The sequence below is a fragment of the Chlorocebus sabaeus genome, chromosome 24, assembly GCF_047675955.1.
Source record: "Chlorocebus sabaeus isolate Y175 chromosome 24, mChlSab1.0.hap1, whole genome shotgun sequence".
Taxonomy (NCBI): domain Eukaryota; kingdom Metazoa; phylum Chordata; class Mammalia; order Primates; family Cercopithecidae; genus Chlorocebus; species Chlorocebus sabaeus.
This window is the reverse complement of record NC_132927.1, coordinates 50,860,329-50,879,998: the sequence shown is the minus strand read 5'-3', so window position 1 is coordinate 50,879,998 and position 19,670 is coordinate 50,860,329. Positions and strand designations below refer to the sequence as shown.

Below are 19,670 nucleotides of genomic sequence, written 5' to 3'. Positions count from 1 at the left end.
AAAGTTAAGTGTTACTAATTTATGTCCTCACTTGGTCTGTCCCTATGTCAGGATGTCACATGTCATGCTTGGCACACAGTGTGTCCTCAGGGAAAAGTGGGGCTTCCAAGAAAATGTGGCACCTCCTTCTATTTGTCTTTGGCATATTACAACACAGTGCAGTTCACAGTGCTGTGATTACTGGATTTTTTTAGTTATGTGTTCTGGTGTTAACTAAACTAACCCACACCAAATGGAGAGGTGGCTCTGAAAAGCTCCTGCAAAGACACCGTGGATGCAAAATAATACTAGTCCCATAATCATAAGCAATCATTTAAAAACGCAATGCTGACCCTTCTCAGGGGGTCTTATACCGTGTCATCAGCCATATTACAATGTAAAAATCGTGGCAACCTATCAGATGTGACCCCCAAGTACCCCAGGATCCAAATGATCAAGAAGACTATATGAAATACAGATTGATATAGGCCATTACTAATAACAAACCTTGCACTAAGTGTATAAGTGCCCAGAGACAGCAGCTAATGGTGAAATAAAAGCTATCTTGATTAGAAAAACATTTTAAACCACAAAGACACTCAGCTTTGCTGTACAATTAGGCGAAAGTATAGATATCTCTAATGTGCCTCTTGGTATTTGCAATAATTCATTTCAACAATAAAAATACATGAAAGGCTGGGTGCGGTGGCTCATGCCTGTAATCCCAGCACTTTGGGAGGCCGAGGCAGGCGGATCACCTGAGGTCAGGAGTTCGAAACCAGCCTGGCCAACATGACAAAACCCTGTCTCTACTAAATATACAAAAGTTAGCCGGGCATGGTGGCGCATGCCTGTAATTCCAGCTACTCAGGAGGCTGGAGCAGGAGAATAGCTGGAATCCAGGAGGTGGAGGTTGCAGTGAGCCGAGATCACACCACTGCATTCCAGCCTGTGTGACAGAGCAAGACTCCATCTCAAAAAAGAAGAAAAAGAAGAAGAAGGAGGAGGAGGAGGAGGAGGAGGAGGAGGAGGAGGAGAAAAAATATATATATATATATATGTGAAGAACTCTCTTTTTGTAAATCACTGAAGGATGAACCAGTGAACATATATTCTCAACAGTAAATGACTTCCTGGATGACAAGAAGCTTTAGCAAACAACTCTGAAAGTGTAGCTGCTGATGTTACGACTGGGAGAAAAAGGAATTGGAATAAGGTAACAGAGATGGAGGGTGCAGCATTCAGAGACAAGCTATTGCCACAAAGGAGTCAAAGCTAGAAGAAGGCAGATTGCTACAGGAAGCCACCATGCAGCTAGCTTTATAGAGCAAGATCTTTGAAGTATCGTAGTGTCTTTATGGATATGTGTATGGAATAAGGTCTGTGGCAATTGCTTGCACCTGCTTAGAATTGCTGGCTATCTATAGGCAAAAGAATTGTCGAACTTATAGCTGAGTTCTCTTTTTGTTCCACAAAATATAGTATTCCCCTGCCTTTTCCTGTGAAGATAGGTGGTGATCAGAAGTATGCCCCCTGCTAGAGCTTTTCAAGAGGGTTGGCACACTAGTCTGTTCCCCCAAAGTAATGGAGATTTTTTCCCCCTGTTTTTATTTAATGTCAACTGTTTGAGTTTTTTTTTTTTTTTTCTCTGTAAAGTAAGGGGGAATGTTGTGATATCAAGGCAGGATGTGTATCAGCATAAAAATACTGAGAATCATTTCCTTGTTGGTCAATCTGCAATCAGACATCTGTGTGTCTTTAGTATTTCAAAATAAAAAGCAAAAAGTTATAACAATAAAACCCATGTTATATATATGACATGCACATAGTATAGTATATACTATATGTAATGTTATAACTATATATGTGAAGTATATAATACGATTTTTAGTATTAAAAATTTAATTGACAAATAAAAATTGTATATATTTGTGATGCACAACTGTTTTGTTTGATTTGAGATGGAGTCTCGCTCTGTCACCCAGGCTGGAGTGCAGTGGTACAACCTTGGCTCACTGCAACCTCCCCCTCCTGGGTTCAAGCGAGTCTCCTGCCTCAGCCTCCTGAGTAGCTGGGATTATAGGCATGTGCTGCCACGCCCAGCTAATTTTCATATTTTTTGTAGAGATGGGGTTTCACCATGTTACCCAGGCTGGTCTCGAACCCCTGACCTGAGGTGATCCACCTGCCTTGGCCTCCCAAAGCACTGGGATTATACGCGTGAGCCACTGCGCCTGGACGGTGCACAACTGTTGTTCTGAAATAGGTATCTCTTGTAAGGTGGCTAAATTGCACCCATTAATATGTGTATTACCTCACATATTTATTTTTTGTGGTGAGAACACTTAAAATCTACTCTCTTAGCAATTTTCAAGAATACGAGACACTGTTATTAACCATAGTCACTATGTTGTACAACAGATCTTTTGAACTTACTCCTCCTATATCTGACTGAAATGTTGTACCCTTTGATCACTGTCTCCCCTCTCCCCAGGCCCTGGTAACCACCATTCTGCTCTGCTTCTGTGGGTTTGTTTTTCTTAGGTCCCATATATCAGTGAGATCTGTGAGATTTGTCTTTCTGTGCCTGGCTTATTTCACTTAGTACTGCTTTTAATAAAAGCAAGGTAGGCCGAGAGGAGTCTGGTGAGAACCAGGAAGCACAGCTGCCCAGGGCGATGGCTTCAGGGGCTGGGGCTCACTGCTGCTGGGTGGGCTGGACATCCAGACTGCAGCCCTTCCCAGCATGGGTGACAGAGGAGCCTAGGGGCCCTCCAGTGAGACCTGTTCGTATCTCCACTCTTCAGCCTCCCCGGTGATTGAGAATGGCCAGCTGGAGTGTCCTCAGGGATACAAGAGACTGAACCTCACTCACTGCCAAGGTAGGACCCCTAGGGCCAGGGCTGGGCTCAGGGATGCCGGGACACACTCCCAGCACCAGACAGGAGGAGTGTCTGTCATTGGTCGAGTGGTCTCCACTGAGTCCCTCTAAGCCCCAGCTTGGGGGAGTGGTGGGAGGCTGCTGATTCCAGGGGCCTAAGGAAATCCAGGGACTTGCTTGAGAGTGACAGAGGAAGCCAAGGGGGCCGACACCTGCCCTCCTCCCCATCTCCACCCACCCCCACCTGGAACACAGGCTAGGGTCTCTAGGCTATGGGGGGCTGTGTCCGAAGGGGCCGCCGCAGTCCCTGCACTTTTGCTTTCCTCCTGAGCTGGTCTCCCTGGAATGGGAAGAATTTCAGCTCCAGGATGGGAAATCAAGTCAGCCTGAGTTGTTGGGGCCTCTGTGGGCCTTTCCCAACTAAAAACCCTTAGCTATCAGGCCTCCTTCCCACTTGCTTCAACCCACAGCCAGGAAGGGGGGCGGGGAGCATGGGGGCTTCCTGCCAGGGACAGGCTCCTGGGGCTGGCAGAGGCCAGTGGGGAACAAGGTGGCCTCCCTGTGAGGAGCTTGGACAACTGGACAAATAGTTGTCTGTATGGTTTGCTTTGGATGGAGCTGGGTCAGAGACAGGGGATTGACCCAGGTGGCCTCCACGGTACTCTCCCTCTGGAGGTTGCTTCCGAGAGAGGAGTCTGGGGAAGCTCTGCGTGACTGGGCTGTCTCCCTTGGGGGTGCCAGGCTGCAGAAGTGATTCCTAGCCTGTGGATAAGCAAAGGTGCTGGGGCCAAACAAAGGGGCAGGCCTCCGGCCCATCCTAGTCCAGAGTCAGACTCCCTCAGGAGCCAGTGGTTTGAGGGCCAAGCAGACAGTGGCTCTAGGAAGAAATACGCATTTTTGCCCTTGGAGGGAAGTCGGGGCTGTTCATATCTAAACGGTCGCCAGTTGCTTTTCCTCCTGGTGGGTTTCCCAGTCTGAAGCTTTAAGGCTATTCTCAGGATCTTAAATGGGTTTTCTGCCCTCCCTCCACTGAGCCCCAAGATTCAGGACACCAAAGGACCTTCCCTCAGGAGACCCTGCCCCTGAAACCTCCCCTTCCCACGTATGTGGCTGTGGTCTCCGTGTCTGCGAAGGGACCTGCTCACCTCTGCACCCGTACACGTCATCTCTCCTCTCTCTCTCCATCCTTCCCTCCTACTTCCACAAACTATTGGAGGGGAGATTACTATGGGCTACATACACTGTGCTAGGTGTTAAGTACACAGTGATGGAGAAGACACAGTTCTGCCCCAGGTGCAGATAGACCCCTGAACAATCACATCTAATGAGCAGAGTGTTCTTGAGAGAAAGCAGCAGTCACTGAGTGCTACAGGATCCCATGGTGGGGGCCCCTTCCCAGACTGGGAGGATCAGGGAAGGCTTCCTGGAAGAGGTGATACCCAAGCCAAGACTTTAAAAATGGGTACAAGTTGGCCAACTAAGAGGATGCAAGCTCTCCAGGCAATGTGAACACCATCAGCAAAAGAACATTTTGTGCTGTCTGGAGTGTCCCAGAAAGTACTATATACGTGGCCTGTGTACACACGGGAGATGCCACAGGTCTGCCAGTGTCTCATCAGAGCCACCTGTTTACCTACAGGCTTTAGGGACACGGTGGAGGACCTTGGATACCATGTTAAGGTTTAGGGCCTCCCTCTAAGAAGTGATGGGGAACCCAGAAGCTTCTTAAGCAGAGGGAAGCAAGTCAGACTTGGGTTTGGAGGTCCACATCCCACTGTGGCCACAGTCTGGACGCATATGGATCACTGCCCTTTCCCATTTCTCAGTAGCACCTTCCCAGCTCTTACTGGCACCCTGTTACAATGGTGCATCCTATCAAGGAGTACTGCCCCTTGGTGCTCAGACTGGGTCACCTTTCAGTCCCTCGTTCCTGTGCCCAGTGCCAATTTCCCCAAACCAGTGGGTGACCTGGCTCTGCAGACACAGGGCTGCCTATGTTATCGCCTGGCCTGGAGGTAGGTGCCCCTCACAAGCAATTCATGCTTATCATCTCTGCTGCCATCACCATCATCAACAGAAGTGCCATCATCAAGATGGCCTCTGACTCCTCATAGCTCAGATTGCGGGGGCTGAGACTTCTCCTTGGCAGGGAGAAGTTTGCAGCAGGAAAAGGGGGTTTCCTCTTTGAGGTCACAGAGGAAACCAGTGCACCTCCCTTATTTGAAGAACAGCATTAGCCTCCACGGGTCTTTGGGGAGATATGTGCAGCCTGCACAAGGAAGGGCGTTCAGGAGGACCCGGAGATGTGCCCTTCTAACCCTCAACCTCTGCGCACCCTTGCTATCCCCTTCCCCTTCAGTGCCTTCCTCCAGCCTCTGCCTCATTTTCTTTACCAGGGTCCCCCCTCCTCCAGCTCACTGCAGTCATGCTCCCAGGGTCTTGAGCCCTGCAGAGGTGCTTCAGGGACCTCTGGAGGAAGGCTGAATAGGAGGGACTTGGCTGCCCCTTCTCCACCTTCCAACCCAAACAGTCCCCTCAATCTGTTTCCTGTCTGCATCTCAACATGCCACTCTCCAGCTAAGTGACTCTGTGCCCAGTGCCAATTTCCCCAAACCAGTGGGTGACCTGGTTATTCCTGGGACCTCAGTTTCTTCTCCGGTAAAATGAGGACATGTGGGCCTATTTGATAAAATTGTCTGTGAGAATTAAATGGGGTATTGTATGTTACTACCCAGCAGAGTATGTAGCATGTAATAGGTGCTCAATAAATACTAGTGCTTGAGGCCTGACGAGGTGGCTCATGCTTATAATCCCAGCACTTTGGGAGACCAAGGCAGTTGGACTGCTTGAGGCCAGGAGTTTGAGACCAGCCATGGGCGACACGGTGAAAACACATCTTTACAACAAATACAAAACAAAAATTAGCTGGATGTGGTGGTACATGCCTGTCGTTCCAGCTAGTTGGGAGGCTGGGGCATGAGAATTGCTTAAACCTGGGAGGCGGAGGCTACAGTGAGCTGAAATCACACCCCTACACTCCAGCCTGGGTGACAGAGTGAGACTGTCTCTCAAAAAACAAACAAACAAACATTAGCTCTTAATATTATGATCAATGTTACATGCCAGTTACTGGACTAAGTGGTTTGCAGTTTGATCTTATTTTATCCATCTAACACCGTCTGGTTGTTACTATCATTATCCTCATTTTACAAGTGAGGAAACTGAGGCCCAGGTAGAGGAATCCCACTGAATACATAGCAGCTCCTTTGTTGTTGTTTTGTCTGGAGAGGGTATTTGAAGATCTCCACCCCACCCCTCCCCTCCATCAGGCCCCCTGTGAGCTGTGTCTGTCCAGAGCCAACTCCAGGGCAGGGGCATGAGTTGCTCATCTCCTCCAACTCTGCAGATATCAATGAGTGCTTGACCCTGGGCCTGTGCAAGGACGCGGAGTGTGTGAACACCAGGGGCAGCTACCTGTGCACATGCAGACCTGGCCTCATGCTGGATCCATCGCGGAGCCGCTGTGTGTGTGAGTGCTGGTAGGGACGGGGTTTGGGGGGACACTGGGAGGCAAGATGGGACCCTTCAGGTCCACAGGCCAGCCCAGGGCAGTAATTTTCCCAAGACCTGATCATGCCATGCTCAGGTCCTGTGTCTGCTACTCAACCTGGAGTTGGGCCCAGTGTGAAAACCTGATCAGCCCATCCTGCTGGAACAGAGATGGTTACTACTTCCCTTTTTACACTAGGCATTTCTTCCAGGCCTTTGCAGTTTAGAATTCATCTTTTCTATTTCTCTTTTTTTTTTTTCTTTCTAATCATTTCTGTTCCATGCGTAGCCTCGTTTTCTCTGGCGGCGGGGGTGGTGGGGGTGGCCTCTGCTGTGATGTCTGGCTGAGCCTTGGCTGCTGAGTGACCTTTCCAGAAGGGTTATCCATAGCATTCATGGAGCTGCTGCCAGACCTGAGGGCCTTTCCACAATCCTGTGGCCCCTTGTGGTTCTGAAGTTTCTCCTCATCTGTGAACACATAGTGAGCATTAGCATTGTGTCCAGGTATGTGTATGCATGTATGCCAGGCAGCCCTGTTTCCAGAGACCTCTGTGGTTTCCAGGGGGAGTGGCCCAGGCTATCAGTAACCCCCAGTGGCAGAACTGACACCACAGCCCAGATGGGGCTTTCCCTGGGCCGGAAGCCCCGACCAGAGCTAAATAAAACCAGTCCCAACTGGCCTCTGGGAGGCAGCAGCCCAGGTTGGATGGGCCGCTCTCAGCTCAGCAGAGCTCCCTGCAACCAGCCAAGCCCTCAGTCTGCAAACTTTCTGGTACTGGGTTTGGGAGGGCCATGGGGTTGAACAAGACTCCAGTGCCACCCAGAGACTGAACCCAGTGGCTCTAGGGAGATAAGACAGCAAGAGCTATAGGAAGGGGGTGCCCAGAGAGTGAGGGGTCCAGAGTGGGGAGAACATGTCAGGCCGCTCTCAAGAAACTTCCATGGTGGCAGTGGCAGGTGATCAAGGCCTTGAGAGGCTTACAACCCTACCTTCTACTCCACATCACTTAAGATCCCTTTACCAGACAGGTGTGTTTGACATCCAAGGTGACTTATTTATGAGTACCAGAAAGAGATCCTTAATACAGGGAAGCAGAGATGTCTCTCTAGTGTCCTTTTCCCCTCTGTCTCTGGTGTTACTCCCCCAAGCCTCCTATGGCGATTCACCTCCCTGCAAGTGGGATGGGCAGTGCGAAGTTTCTCTTCCCTTTGTTTCTGAGTTCTGCCTCCCTCCCTCCCTGCCACCTGACCAGGTCCAGTGGAGCAGTCTGCAGGGCTGCCCCAGCCTCCTGATATTCCCACCTGGGTCATCTCCACCCTGGGGTTCAAAGGGACGGAGCCCTTCCTTACAGTGTCCCAAGGGAAGTGGCTGCTAGAAGCAGAAATTGCACCTGGAGATCCAGGGCTTGCAGACTGGCTGGTGATTTACCTGTGGCGAGCACATGACCTTTGGCAAGCCACTCTCACACACCTCACTCTATTTAATCTCCACGGCAATGCCACGAGGAAAGTTTATTAATCAGGAGTCCTTGGATTGCAAGTGACAGAAACCAAACTCAAACTGCCTTAAGCAAAAAAGAATTTGCTGGGGCTGGGCACAGCGGCTCACACCTGTAATCCAAGCACTTTGGGAGGCTGAAGCAGGCGGATCACTTGAGCTCAGGAGTTCAAAACCAGACTAGGCAACATGGTGAGACCCTGTCTTTACAAAAAATTAAAAATTAGCCAGGCGTGGTGGTGCACACCTGTAGTCCCAGCTACTTGGGAGGCTGAAGCGGAAGGATGGCTCAAGCCCCAGAGGCAAAGGTTGCAGTGAGCCGAGATCGTGCCACTGCACTGCAGCCTGGGCAACAGAGCGAGACTCTTCTCAAAAAAAAAAAAAAAAAAAAGCATTGGTTCACCCAACTAGGAAGTGCAGGCATGGTGTGGCCTCAGGCTGGCTGATCAGGCAGCCACAGTGTCTGCAGTGGGGGTCCTGCTCTTTCCTCTGTGTCAGTTTCATGGTTCCTTCTAAGGTGGTCACCAGATGCTCTAGGCCTACACCCTCTCAGCCTTGCAAACTCAATAAAAAATGAGCCCCTTTTCCCCCATCACCCAGGAATAGTCTCGAAGCTGATGATCACTGGGCCTCCTTGGTGAAGTTCCCATCCCTGACCCAGTCACTGGAACCAGGGGTATGGACCACAAGCCTTCAGCCAGAAAGGTGCCAGCCTCCACTCCAGTCACATGGACCAAGGGTGGGAAAGGGGTGGTTCCCGTAGGAGAAACAGGGTGATTATACTGGAATATGGCACATAGACTCTGGGCAGGCAGAAATACAGGTGTCCCCTGCCATGGAATGATCATTCTCATCTTCATTTTACATGTGAAGAAGCTAAGGCCCAAGGAGGTCCTGTACTTCATGGTGGAGCAGGGATTCGAACTTGGTCTGCTGCGTCCTGGGCCTGACCAGGACTTCCCCAGAATCATTCATTCCTAAACTTTGATTGATGTCCTCTTCACCTCACCTCTCCTCCTCTTAGAATCCAGTCAGCCCTCTACGGATTCCAGACTCTTCCAACCTGGCATGGCCTCCTCATCTTCCATTGAGATAACATACAGAAACTATTCTTTAATATTTATTATCAAAGTACAAGAAAGGAGATAAGGGTGGTGGCATTGCTATGACCTAAGCCCAGTGTAGCTCAAACACACAATGACCCTCAGTGTTTTGATTGGCTGGTTGATTCCATGTTTATTGGCTCATTGACCTAGCCATCCATGCATAGATTCAACAAGCATTACTAAGCATTTGCATGCACCAGACACTAGGGAAGGTGCCTGGGTGACAGAGATGACCCAATATAGGGTCCCTGTCCTCTGAGCTCCCCATCGGGCCTTAGCTTGCCTCATCTTCCCACAGAGGCTGTGGTCCTCAGGACATACTGCTCCCTGCTCAACCCTAGAGACACGTGGGGCCTTCAGTAAACACTTCTAAACTCAGCACTGGAGACAAGGAGCTGCATCCTCAGTTCCTGCTCTCAGGTTCTCCACATGCAGGTGGGGAATCACAGGTCTCATCAAGCACATGACATGGGCAGGTGCTGAAACATTCCACTACGCCTCTTCCTTCTAAAGTTCTTGTGAGCATTTGCAGGGCTCCAAATTTCCCGACTGAGATATGGGCCAGGCCAGTCTGAGTGCATGTGGCCAGCCACACCTCCATCCACTGCCCTCCCAGCTGTGTGTTCCCCTCCCACTGGCCACCTGCCCACCTCCACGTGCTGTGTCTGTTGCAGCGGACAAGGCCATCTCCATGCTGCAGGGACTGTGCTACCGGTCGCTCGGGCCTGACACCTGCACCCTGCCTTTGGCCCAGCGAATCACAAAGCAGATATGCTGCTGCAGCCGTGTGGGCAAAGCATGGGGCAGCGAGTGTGAGAAATGCCCTCTGCCTGGCACAGGTAACCCCCTGTCCCCATCCCAGCTTTCACTGCCCAGGGGCTTCCTCAAGGCTAGTGACCATGTTGCCGGGCCTGAGTAGACCTCCCTCAATCTGGAAGACTAAAGTAGTCTTCCCTGCCTGTTCACGTGTTTATCCCAACCTGGGGCTCCCTCCCTCCTTGCTGCCATAAATTGCTGTGTCTCCCAAAGGGAGGGAAAGGAGGGCCCTGGTTTCCTGCAGGAACAGCACCTCTCAGCTTGTCCTCCGGCTGTTGGCTTTGCAGAGGCCTTCAGAGAGATCTGCCCTGCCGGCCACGGCTACACCTATGCCAGCTCCGACATTCGCCTGTCCATGAGGAAAGCCGAGGAGGAGGAACTGGCAAGGCCCCCAAGAGAGCAAGGGCAGAGGAGCAGCGGGGCACTGCCTGGGCCAGCAGACAGGCAGCCACTCCGGGTCATCACAGACACCTGGCTCGAGGCCGGGACCGTCCCTGACAAGGGTATCTGAGCTGGGGGAGACGCCTGAGGGATTCCCCTTTCCCCTAAGTTTCCAGCACCTCAGAGAAGTGTGGGTGTCCATCCTGGGTGCCTGGGCATCCCATCTCTGTGGCATTAGAAAAGGGAGCTTGGAGCAGTAGCACCCAACCCTGGCAGCCTTCTCTCATGGCCTGTTACAACAGCAAGGCCCCACCCACTTCCTCTTCCATATGGGGTCAAGAGGGGCCCACGCCCTAGGGAGTAGCTTGTGGAGGTGGGAAAGGTCAGCCGCAGCCCCCACCCCAGCGATCAGGCCTCTCCATCTCCTGCCCTCTGGCCATGCAGCTTCTGGGGCTGGTGCTTGCTGCAGGCTTGAATAGCTGACAGGTGGGTCCTGAGGACCTGCATGCCAGACCCCTGGCCCCGCCTTAGAGTCAGAGTGCTAACTCTAGCTCAATGGCCTTGAACCCCAGAGGGACAGAACTGGAGGGCGGCTGGGCATGAGGCTCTCCTTGCAAGTGCCCTGAAAACCATGGAGAAGTCATGCCCAGGTGACTGGTAACACTGAGTGCAGGAGGCCTGGAACATCATAGGGCCAACAAGCTATGTGATTGGTCAGATTGCTCCAGGAATCTGGAAGAGACAGGAAAGTGAGGACAGAGCCCCAGTTGTTGTGGACACAGGACACCGGCCAAGCCTGGAGCAACTCCACTCCTTCCTCAAACAGTTCCCCTGGCCCAAAGCCCAGGGCAGGGGGCTGTGTGACCCAGCCTGGCTGGGAGGCTTGGGAGGGAGGAGGTAGCAGTGCAAGGAGGTGGCTCCAGGATGGATGGGGTGGACAGGCCCGGGAGCTGGTGGGACTCCTGTCACCCGAGGCCTTACAGGAAAGCAGGGGCTTCCACTTACTGAGAGGCTGCACTGAGCTATCTTCAGGCTCTCCAGACCTGGGGTCCTTGAATTGTGTGGTGGCCAGTCCCTACAGGGGTGAAGGGGCAGAGGCAGGTAAGAAGAGTCCATGCTTTCTGTGCTGCCGGCCCTGCTGGGGACATGGTCTGGGGCGCAGACTGTGAAGCTGCCCAGGTGGCGGTGCGGGAAGAAGGCAGCCGGACCCTCTTCCCTGAGCTCACGCTGTCACCTTTCCCTTCCAGGTGACTCCCAGGCTGGCCAGGTGAGTGCGTCCTCCCACTAGGGGGCTGGGCAAGCATGGCAGAGAGCAGGACCTGGTAGCAGCTCAGGTCCCAGGGCAGTGTCTCATGACAGAGGAGAGGGAGAAAGATGGAGCATCTGTTGGATTTTACTTGAAGAGATGACCAAGTGGGAGGATTGATCCAAAGACCGTTTTACCCTAAAGGAAGTGATAACAACAGCTCCTGTTTACGGAGCGGCCATTGTGCAAGCATTTTCCCATTTGGGATGGGCTGGGGACCCTTCAGAAAGGAAGTAGGAACATGTCCTGTTAGGCCCGGCTGTCACTCAAGCTTTAAGCACTGCAGATGAGGTGTGGAGCTGCTTCCAGTTCATTCTGGGTATGGCACTTTCTGCGCCGGTTTAGTTGAACCTCCGGGTATCCTCTGGGAGTGGTGTACGGGGAAGTGCGGGCACAGCTGTGAACAGCCTCAAACCACCTCACTGAGAAAGGCGTATCCAACTCCCTTCCCTGTGCCCAAGATTCCCCTGGGAAAAACTGGGTGTCCTCCCAGGAAAACATTCCAGAAGAGGGGATCTGCTTCTTCCCTCATCAGCCCCTCAGTCCCTACTCTATCTCCTGCCCCTCCACCCTGCATACCTGACTGTCCCCAAATACAGTTTCTTCGAGGGGCTTGTTCTCTCCCTGGGCTACCATATGATGTCCTCCCAGGCCAAAGCTCTAACTCCAGTCCCCACAGACACAGCTAGCCTCCAGGGCCTTTTTCACCCTCTGCCTGCTCTTCTGTTATGTCCCCCCTCTCAGCAACCTCTGTCCACTGGCTGTGTTGAGGGACACCAGGTGTAACCTGCAGTCTGGCTTTCCCACACTGGCCCTGTGGCTCCAGGCACTCTAGTGAGCCTCCAGAGCTTCAGTTACTGTGTTGAGATACGAGGGTTATAGCTGACACCAAACTTGCTGATTTTCTCCTATGTACCTGACACCGAGCTGGCATAGTGTGTACATCAGCTCATTTAGTCCTGTCAATCTCCCATCATAAGATAGTTGAGAAAGCTAATGAAGTGAGTGGGTATAAAGTGTCTGACAGAATGCCCAGCATAGAGTAAGAACTCATCAATACCTGGAATGAATGAAAACGTGAATGAGCTAGCTGGTAGGAAGCCCGGAGATGGGGGTGAGTGTGATGGAAGGTGGCACATCACAGGGACGACAGAAGAGCCAAAAGTGACCTTCTCCTGTTTCTGTGCAGGTCACGACCAGTGTCACCCATACACCTGCCTGGGTCACAGGTGAGTTCCTCTTCCTGGCGGCTCACAGGCAAAAGAGAAGGGAAGGAAAGAGGCCTTAATCAGGAGTGGAGTTACTATGTGTGGGCTGGTCCACGCTCACACACATCAGAGGAGGGTGAGAAGGATGTGGCCTGTGAGTGCTGTTTCTGGGAGCTCTCTATACACCTAAGGTGCTGTGAGGTCAGCAAGAGACCCCATGACACTTCACAGATAGTTTTCTAGCCACAGAACTCTTTGCAAAGTTCATGGCACCACTTGGCACATAAATCAGAACAAAGAGACAGCACTAGCTGAAATAGGTGGTTGGTTGGGTCGCTAGACTCTTTCCCCCAGGAGGCCTTGTCCTGAAACCACTAATTGCCTGTCACTGTTGTTGGGTTCAGACATTGGAAGGCTGAGCTCATGCTTCTTATAAAATGGTAGAAGACACTGAAGCCTGTCTTGTGACTTCTCAAGGCAAATAAGATGTTGGCATTTGTGGCAGAGCTCTGTAAGCTGTGAAATACTTTGTAAGCAGAAGGGAAAGAATGTTGAAGTGGGAATTAGGAAACCCAGGTGTCAGCTGTGCCTCCAACAAGGTGGCTGGCCTTGGACAAGTGGCCATTTCTGCAAGCCTCAGTTTCCTGGCCCTGAAATGGAGGATTAGACTGGATGTGCTCCAACGCCTGTTAGAGCTCTCAGATTCTCTAGGTGGGGCCACATCAACTTTCAGGAGACTGGAAGGCATGGGAGTGACCCACCCCAGGCTTCACCCTTTGTTCTTGGAAGTCTGAGCACCAGGGAAAAGGGAGCGGCCACGGCCGGCCAAGGGACTGTGACCCCACCTCTTCCCCTCTCTCCTCCGCAGGGAATGCCACAACCCCACCAATGCCTGAACAGGGGATTCCAGAGATACAGGAAGAACAAGTGACCCCCTCCACTGATGTGCTGGTGACCCTGAGCACCCCAGGTAGCTGCAGCCAGACCTTTGGGGCTCCCTGCACCCTGCCCTGTGAGCTGTGTCTGTCCAGAGCCAACTCCAGGGCAGGGGCATGAGGGGAATGCCCCCTCGCATTTCCAATTAGGTAAAGTCTCCAGCAGGCTCCCGGCTGGGCTCTGCACCCCTGGCCTCATCTTACAAAGAGCACAGGGTCCCTCTTGTGAAAATAAGAGCCTAGTCTGGAGCACTGCCCAAGCCCAGAACGGGGAACAGAAGGGACACCATGGGAGAGGGAAGCCAAGGATCTTCCAGGAGAATCTGGGGGTCCCTCTCAAGGAAGGGGAGCATGGGGAGTGAGGGCCGCTCCCCTGAGTCAGCAGAGTGCCCTGGCATCGAGCAACTGCCTGCCCACGGGGAGGGCTGATTTTCGGGAAGGAACATGGTTCTATTTCTCAAGGTTGTTTAACCAAGTCTGCATTCCTCTCCCTCTGGTCAGCTACAGTGATGGGGGCGAGGGGCAGGCGTGGGGGTGATCCTGGCAAATCCACCTTGCTCTGGAATGTGCCCTCCTTAAAGGCTCATTGTCTGGGGACTTGGTGCAGGAGAAGCAAGGCGGGTGTTGTTGCCGCTGCCCACTGTACACGTGTGTGCCCACTCCCGGGGCTCCTGCTCTCTTAACCTCACGACTGGGTCCAGAGACCCAGTCACCTTGTGTTGGGGCTGAGGGCGGTGGTGGGATTCTGGATTTCCTCCAGCAAAGGGAAAGCCCCTGCAGCCTGGTGGAACCGCCCAGAGAGTGGGGAGAGGGGGTCCAGCCTTCCCAGGTGCACCCCACTCACCTCTCCCGGGGCCTGTCTCTTCTGGCTGAAAGCGCTGCTCCAGGGAGCATCCCCTCTGGCCTCTGCCCCGCAGGCAGAGTGTGCAGAGGAGTGCTGAATTTCTGATGAGGAAAGTGGGCCTGGAGGAAGGGATGGGAAGCAGGGGGCAGGGGGCAGGCCAAGCTCAGCAGTAGCTCTTGGCAGGTGCATGAGTGTCCCCACTGCCACCACCAGCCTTGGCCTTTTGCCCTATCCCCCTTCTCTGCCATTCTGTAACCTCACCCCTCCGGGCAGACATTTAGGACCCAGCTGAGGGCCCCCATGACCCCCAGGCTGACACAAACTTGGAGCCAGGCCCAGGGAGAGGGTAGCCTTGGGTGCACATTCAAGTCAGTACAATCTGGCAGACTGTATACCCACATACAGACCACTTCCCAACCCATTCTCTTGGGTCTTCAGCTTCTCCCGAGTTATGGGGGCAGGGCAGGGACCCCTGAGTATGTGAGCTCCAGGCAAAGACTTCAGGGTGGACACAACGGCAAAAGCATCATTTGTTCATTCATTTGGCATGTTCTAAGTGCCCGGTACTTTTCTAGTATTGGGGATACCATTCAGACAGCTAGAGTCTCTGCTGTCTACACAGCCTCAGCCCTGAGTCCCAGTGAGTCTGCCTCCAAACTGTTTCTCAGTTCTGCAGCTGTCTCCCCACTTTTCACCCCATCACCACCACCCACGGCAGACTCTCACTTACATTATTTCAACAGGTTTTAAGGGCCCACCATACCTCCCATACCAGTTCATCCATCATCTCGTTGCCCGAGTGGCCTTTCCAGGACTGCTCTGACCCACCCCCACCTTTCACAAACTCCCTGTTACAGGCCAGTCTCAATGTGGCTTTCAAGGCTCTGCTCAGTTGACCCCAGCTCACCTCTCCCATTTCCCCCTGGCAGTTTTCCCCAAGCACCTTACTCACCAGGTCTGTCTGTCTGTCCAGGGAAAACTGGACAGGAGTTGCAGGGAGGGATGGCACTGGGCACTGGGTAGGAGTCGGGCTCATTTTCAGGGTGGGGTTAGGATGGAGGAGTTTTGCTGCAAATTTGCTAGAAATATGGGTGACCTATTAGATCTTGGTGGGGGGGATGCCCTACCGTGACCTCCATCCTGGGTAGGGCTCGGGGTGCTGGGCAGAGGTCCCCTAGGGTCTTATGCAAGGCCAAGCTGTGCATGGGTATGGGAGGGAGGGCCTGGCTAAGGTTGGCCTTCTGAGGCCCCTAGACCCTGGCCACTCACTGTCCCCACCCCGCTCCACTGCCTTTGTCCAGCACCCACCCTGCCATAACCTCTGCTTTGCTCTGGCTCCCACAGGCATTGATAGATGTGCTGCTGGAGCCACCAACATCTGTGGCCCTGGAACCTGTGTGAACCTCCCAGATGGATACAGATGTGTCTGTAGCCCCGGCTACCAGCTGCACCCCAGCCAGGCCTACTGCACGGGTATTCACTTGGGTGCCCTGGGCTTACTTGGTGGCTGGGGTAGATGGGAGCAGGGGCTAGGAGGCCGAGTTGAGAGTCCAGGAAGAAGCAGAAGGTCCAAGCAGTGCTGGGTGGTTGATGAGTTTAGGAGGAGCGCAGTCCCTGTGGACAAAGCTAACTTTAACCCTCAGGGGAAGACCAGTCTCGGTGAGTCCCATCTGATGAGTCTCCAGGACTCCAGGAGCATGGAAGCCAGCCCACTGCATGCATCCTGACCTGTGCCTGGCAGCCCTCTGCTCTGAGATCAGCCCACCCATCAAACTGACCGTTTTGTTGCCTGGAGGTGGACCAAGGTCTGCCCCAGTTGCAAATGTCTCCAGCAGGGTCATCCCTGGGGGGAGGTCTGAGGCTAAGATAAATCACCAAGTGTGGACCTCATTCCTCCTCCCCCCAGTATTTTCAAATAAGGGAGAAATATCCACTGTGGTTTCAAAGGAGAAAGGAGTTATGAGGCTACTGGGGGAAGGAATCGAGGGGCAGAGAGGAGGGGCTGGCAGTCACCCCAGGCTTTTGGTGCCTGAGTGGGCCCACTGGGCTGACTTTATGGCTTCCAGCCTTAGAGATTTGCATCTTCACAGCCTCCTCCACTCCCTCACACCTTCCTTGCCACAGAGCACCATCCCCTGCCCAGCCCCTACTGTGGGCAGGTTGCTGGTAGTTGCCCAAAGAACAGCACTGCTGGCCTCCCTGACCTCCCTCCCTGCCTCCTTCTGGTCAGATGACAATGAGTGTCTGAGGGACCCCTGCAGGGGAAAAGGGCGCTGCATCAACCGTGTGGGGTCCTACTCCTGCTTCTGCTACCCTGGCTACACGCTGGTCACCTCGGAGGCCACACAGGAGTGTCAAGGTAAGCCAAGTCCACCCTTGCCCTTGGCCAGGCCCCACAGTCTCGAGGGGGTGGAAGAGGAACCAGGGGTTCACACCCCCATACACCGTGCTGCAGAATGGGGAGTGAGCAGCTGAGGGAGGAGAGACCAAAACTCTGGCCTGGATCTGGGAGGAGGCTGACCCTATGCCGGTGGCAAGGAGGGGTAGAAATCCAAAAGCCAGCAATCTCTGCAAAGGCCCTAAGGAATTGTGGGTGGAACCAAGAGTGTCACAGGATCAGGAGACATGGCTGGAGATGAGGACTATACACCAGGCCCCCAAACTCCGAGTGACAAGGAGCTGGTTTCATTTTAGGGAAGGAGGGAGACCCATGAGGACACCAGGCTGGGACTATTGGCAGACCAGGGAGTAGTGTGCCTTTGAACGAGGAGCACGGGTTCCCAGCAGCTTGGAGACACTTGTAGGGCTTTGAACTTCCCTGGGAAGATGTGGCCCACTGCCAGGGGACCCTTGATAAATACACTTTCAACTCAAACCCTTTAATTATGCAAAACACCCCACATACATTTTTTTCCACATACATTTTTATGATTAAGTTCACAAATAATATAAGGAGCACTTTCTAAGCAACACCTTAAGATTCATAATCCAGTTGTAAATCCTTCACCTCAAGAGGGGCCCTGCCTGTGCTTGGGGCTCACATGGCTGGTTCTGGCCAGACCCCCAAGGAGGCCAGGGAAACTGTGTATCCTTCTGCTGCCAGGATCCCCTCGGGTTCTAATCCTCCAAGGGTCCAGTCTACAGAAACCAAAGCAATCACTTGATTATGGAGGGAAGCGAAGCAGAAGGGGCAGACCTCCTAACTTAACGGAGGAGCGGGAGAATCATGGGCGGTGTTCACTGCACTCTCATGCGTTGGCACCACCGATGTGCCAGGCAGTGTGCCAAGCTCTGAGGATGCTGAGATGAGTGAGGTATGAATGGTGACACTGTAGGGTTCAGATGAGGAAGCAAGTTCTGTATGAGATTATTTGGGTGCTGGAGCTGGAGCAGATAAAAATAACTACCATCTATTTACTTAGTTACTTACTAACTAACTTACTTACTTATTTATTTATGGCAGAGTCTTGCTCTGTCGCCCAGGCTGGAGTGCAGCGTCACAATGTTGGCTCACTGTAACCTCTGCCTCCTGGGTTCACGCCATTCTCCTGCCTCAGCCTCCTGAGTAGCTGGGACTATGGGTGCCCACCACCACACCAGGCTAATTTTTGTATTTTTAGTAGAGATGGGGTTTTACCATATTGGCCAGGCTGGTCTCGAACTCCTGACCTTGTGATCCACCTGCCTCGGCCTCCCAAAGTGCTGGGATTACAGGTGTGAGCCACCGCACCTGACCAAGAATAGCTACCATTTAATGAGCACTTACTATATGCTGGCGCTGTCCCACGCATTTTGTTATATGAAGCTCATCATCCCAAACCCATGTTGTGGAAATCCTTAGCCCCATTTAATAGGTTAGCAAACTGAGGCTCAGAGGTGAATTGAAATACCCCGGGGCCTCATACCTAGTGGTGACAGAGCTAGAAACAGAATCAAATCACTCTAGCTCCAAAGCATGGTTTGTTTCCAAAGACACACTCCCCTTACACACAGGGTGTTGGACACCACCATGGAGCATGAATAGGAATGGAGGGAGCAGAGAGTACTCCAGGTAGAGGGAAGCGTCTCTGCAGAGACTTAAATAGTGAACATTGCCTGGCATGCTCTGGGAATAATGATGAATGCAGTGTGACTGGAGCAGGGCTACCTGGAGGAAGAGGCCAGTGTGGGAAATGTCTCAAGTGCCAGGCTGAAGGGTTTGGACACTGTCTCACAGGCAGGGGCTGCCAGTAGAATTCTGTGAGCAGAACAGTGGTGACTGGGTCAGCTGCCTTCTGGGGAGCTGACTCAAGGGGCAGGGCTCAGAACAGGCTTGGGGAGTCAGGAGAGAGGCTAAGGGAAGGGGGCTTCTCTGGGCTCCAGTGGTCTAGGCAGGTGTTGTGGGCCAGAGGCACTGCTCTTTGCAGACCCAGCCTGGGGAGCTGGCCTGGGATAAGCAGCAGCTGCTGCAGGGAATGGTGTCACCAGGACTGGTGCAGACACGGGTTTCTGCTACGTGCCAGCCCAGGTGTCCAAGATGTCTCTGCCAGCCCCAACAGCTGGGAGACAGGGGTTGGGGCTCAAGGCTGGCTCTAAGTGCTTCTCCCAGTGGGGCTTGGCTGCTACTGGAAGAGGCCTTGTCCAGAATAACACCCACCTTCTGAAGTTTCCCAGTCTCATAAAGTAATATCTCATTAATTCAATGATTTGATACTTATACTGATTTATAGATTATTTAAATAATGTATATAATTAATATGTCATTATAATTTATATTATCAATAAGATAAATTGTTTACATATTAAATATCTAAGTAAATGTTTACCAAGAAATGTAAGAATCTCTTCATACATTAGCCTGTGAGTTTCCTCGTCTGTAAACTGCTGGCTCCCATTTTTGCTCAGTTTTCCAATGGTGGTTGCTGCTTTTTCCTGGGGCTCTTTAGGAGTCCATTATATATTCTAGATTCTTGGCTGGGTTTAGAAATTGCAACGCTCCCATTTTGTCCTCTATCCTTTAAGCTTATCCGCATTTCTTGGAACAGAAATCCTTAATTTTGATGTACTGAAATTCACCATTTTGCCTTATTTTTGTGTGTTTTGGGGACTTTGTTTAAGAAATCCTTCCATATCCTGAAGTCAAAAGATATTCTCCTGTACCTTAATTGAGTTCTAGTTCTCCCTTTTA

At 52.3% G+C, this 19,670-nt stretch overlaps 1 protein-coding gene across 3 annotated transcripts in view; it reads left to right on the top strand.

Annotated features, from left to right (window-relative positions):
* LTBP2 (latent transforming growth factor beta binding protein 2) overlaps positions 1 to 19,670 on the top strand; it is a 113,381-nt gene that overhangs the window by 74,476 nt on the left and 19,235 nt on the right. For all 3 annotated transcript variants that reach the window (XM_037984239.2, XM_037984240.2, XM_037984238.2), the window contains exons 9-17: positions 2,787 to 2,861; positions 6,267 to 6,389; positions 9,688 to 9,852; positions 10,117 to 10,332; positions 11,458 to 11,477; positions 12,706 to 12,745; positions 13,593 to 13,694; positions 15,848 to 15,976; positions 16,734 to 16,862. In XM_037984239.2, coding sequence (XP_037840167.2) covers positions 2,787 to 2,861; positions 6,267 to 6,389; positions 9,688 to 9,852; positions 10,117 to 10,332; positions 11,458 to 11,477; positions 12,706 to 12,745; positions 13,593 to 13,694; positions 15,848 to 15,976; positions 16,734 to 16,862 — 999 coding nt within the window. The remainder of the gene's footprint in view (positions 1 to 2,786; positions 2,862 to 6,266; positions 6,390 to 9,687; positions 9,853 to 10,116; positions 10,333 to 11,457; positions 11,478 to 12,705; positions 12,746 to 13,592; positions 13,695 to 15,847; positions 15,977 to 16,733; positions 16,863 to 19,670) is intronic.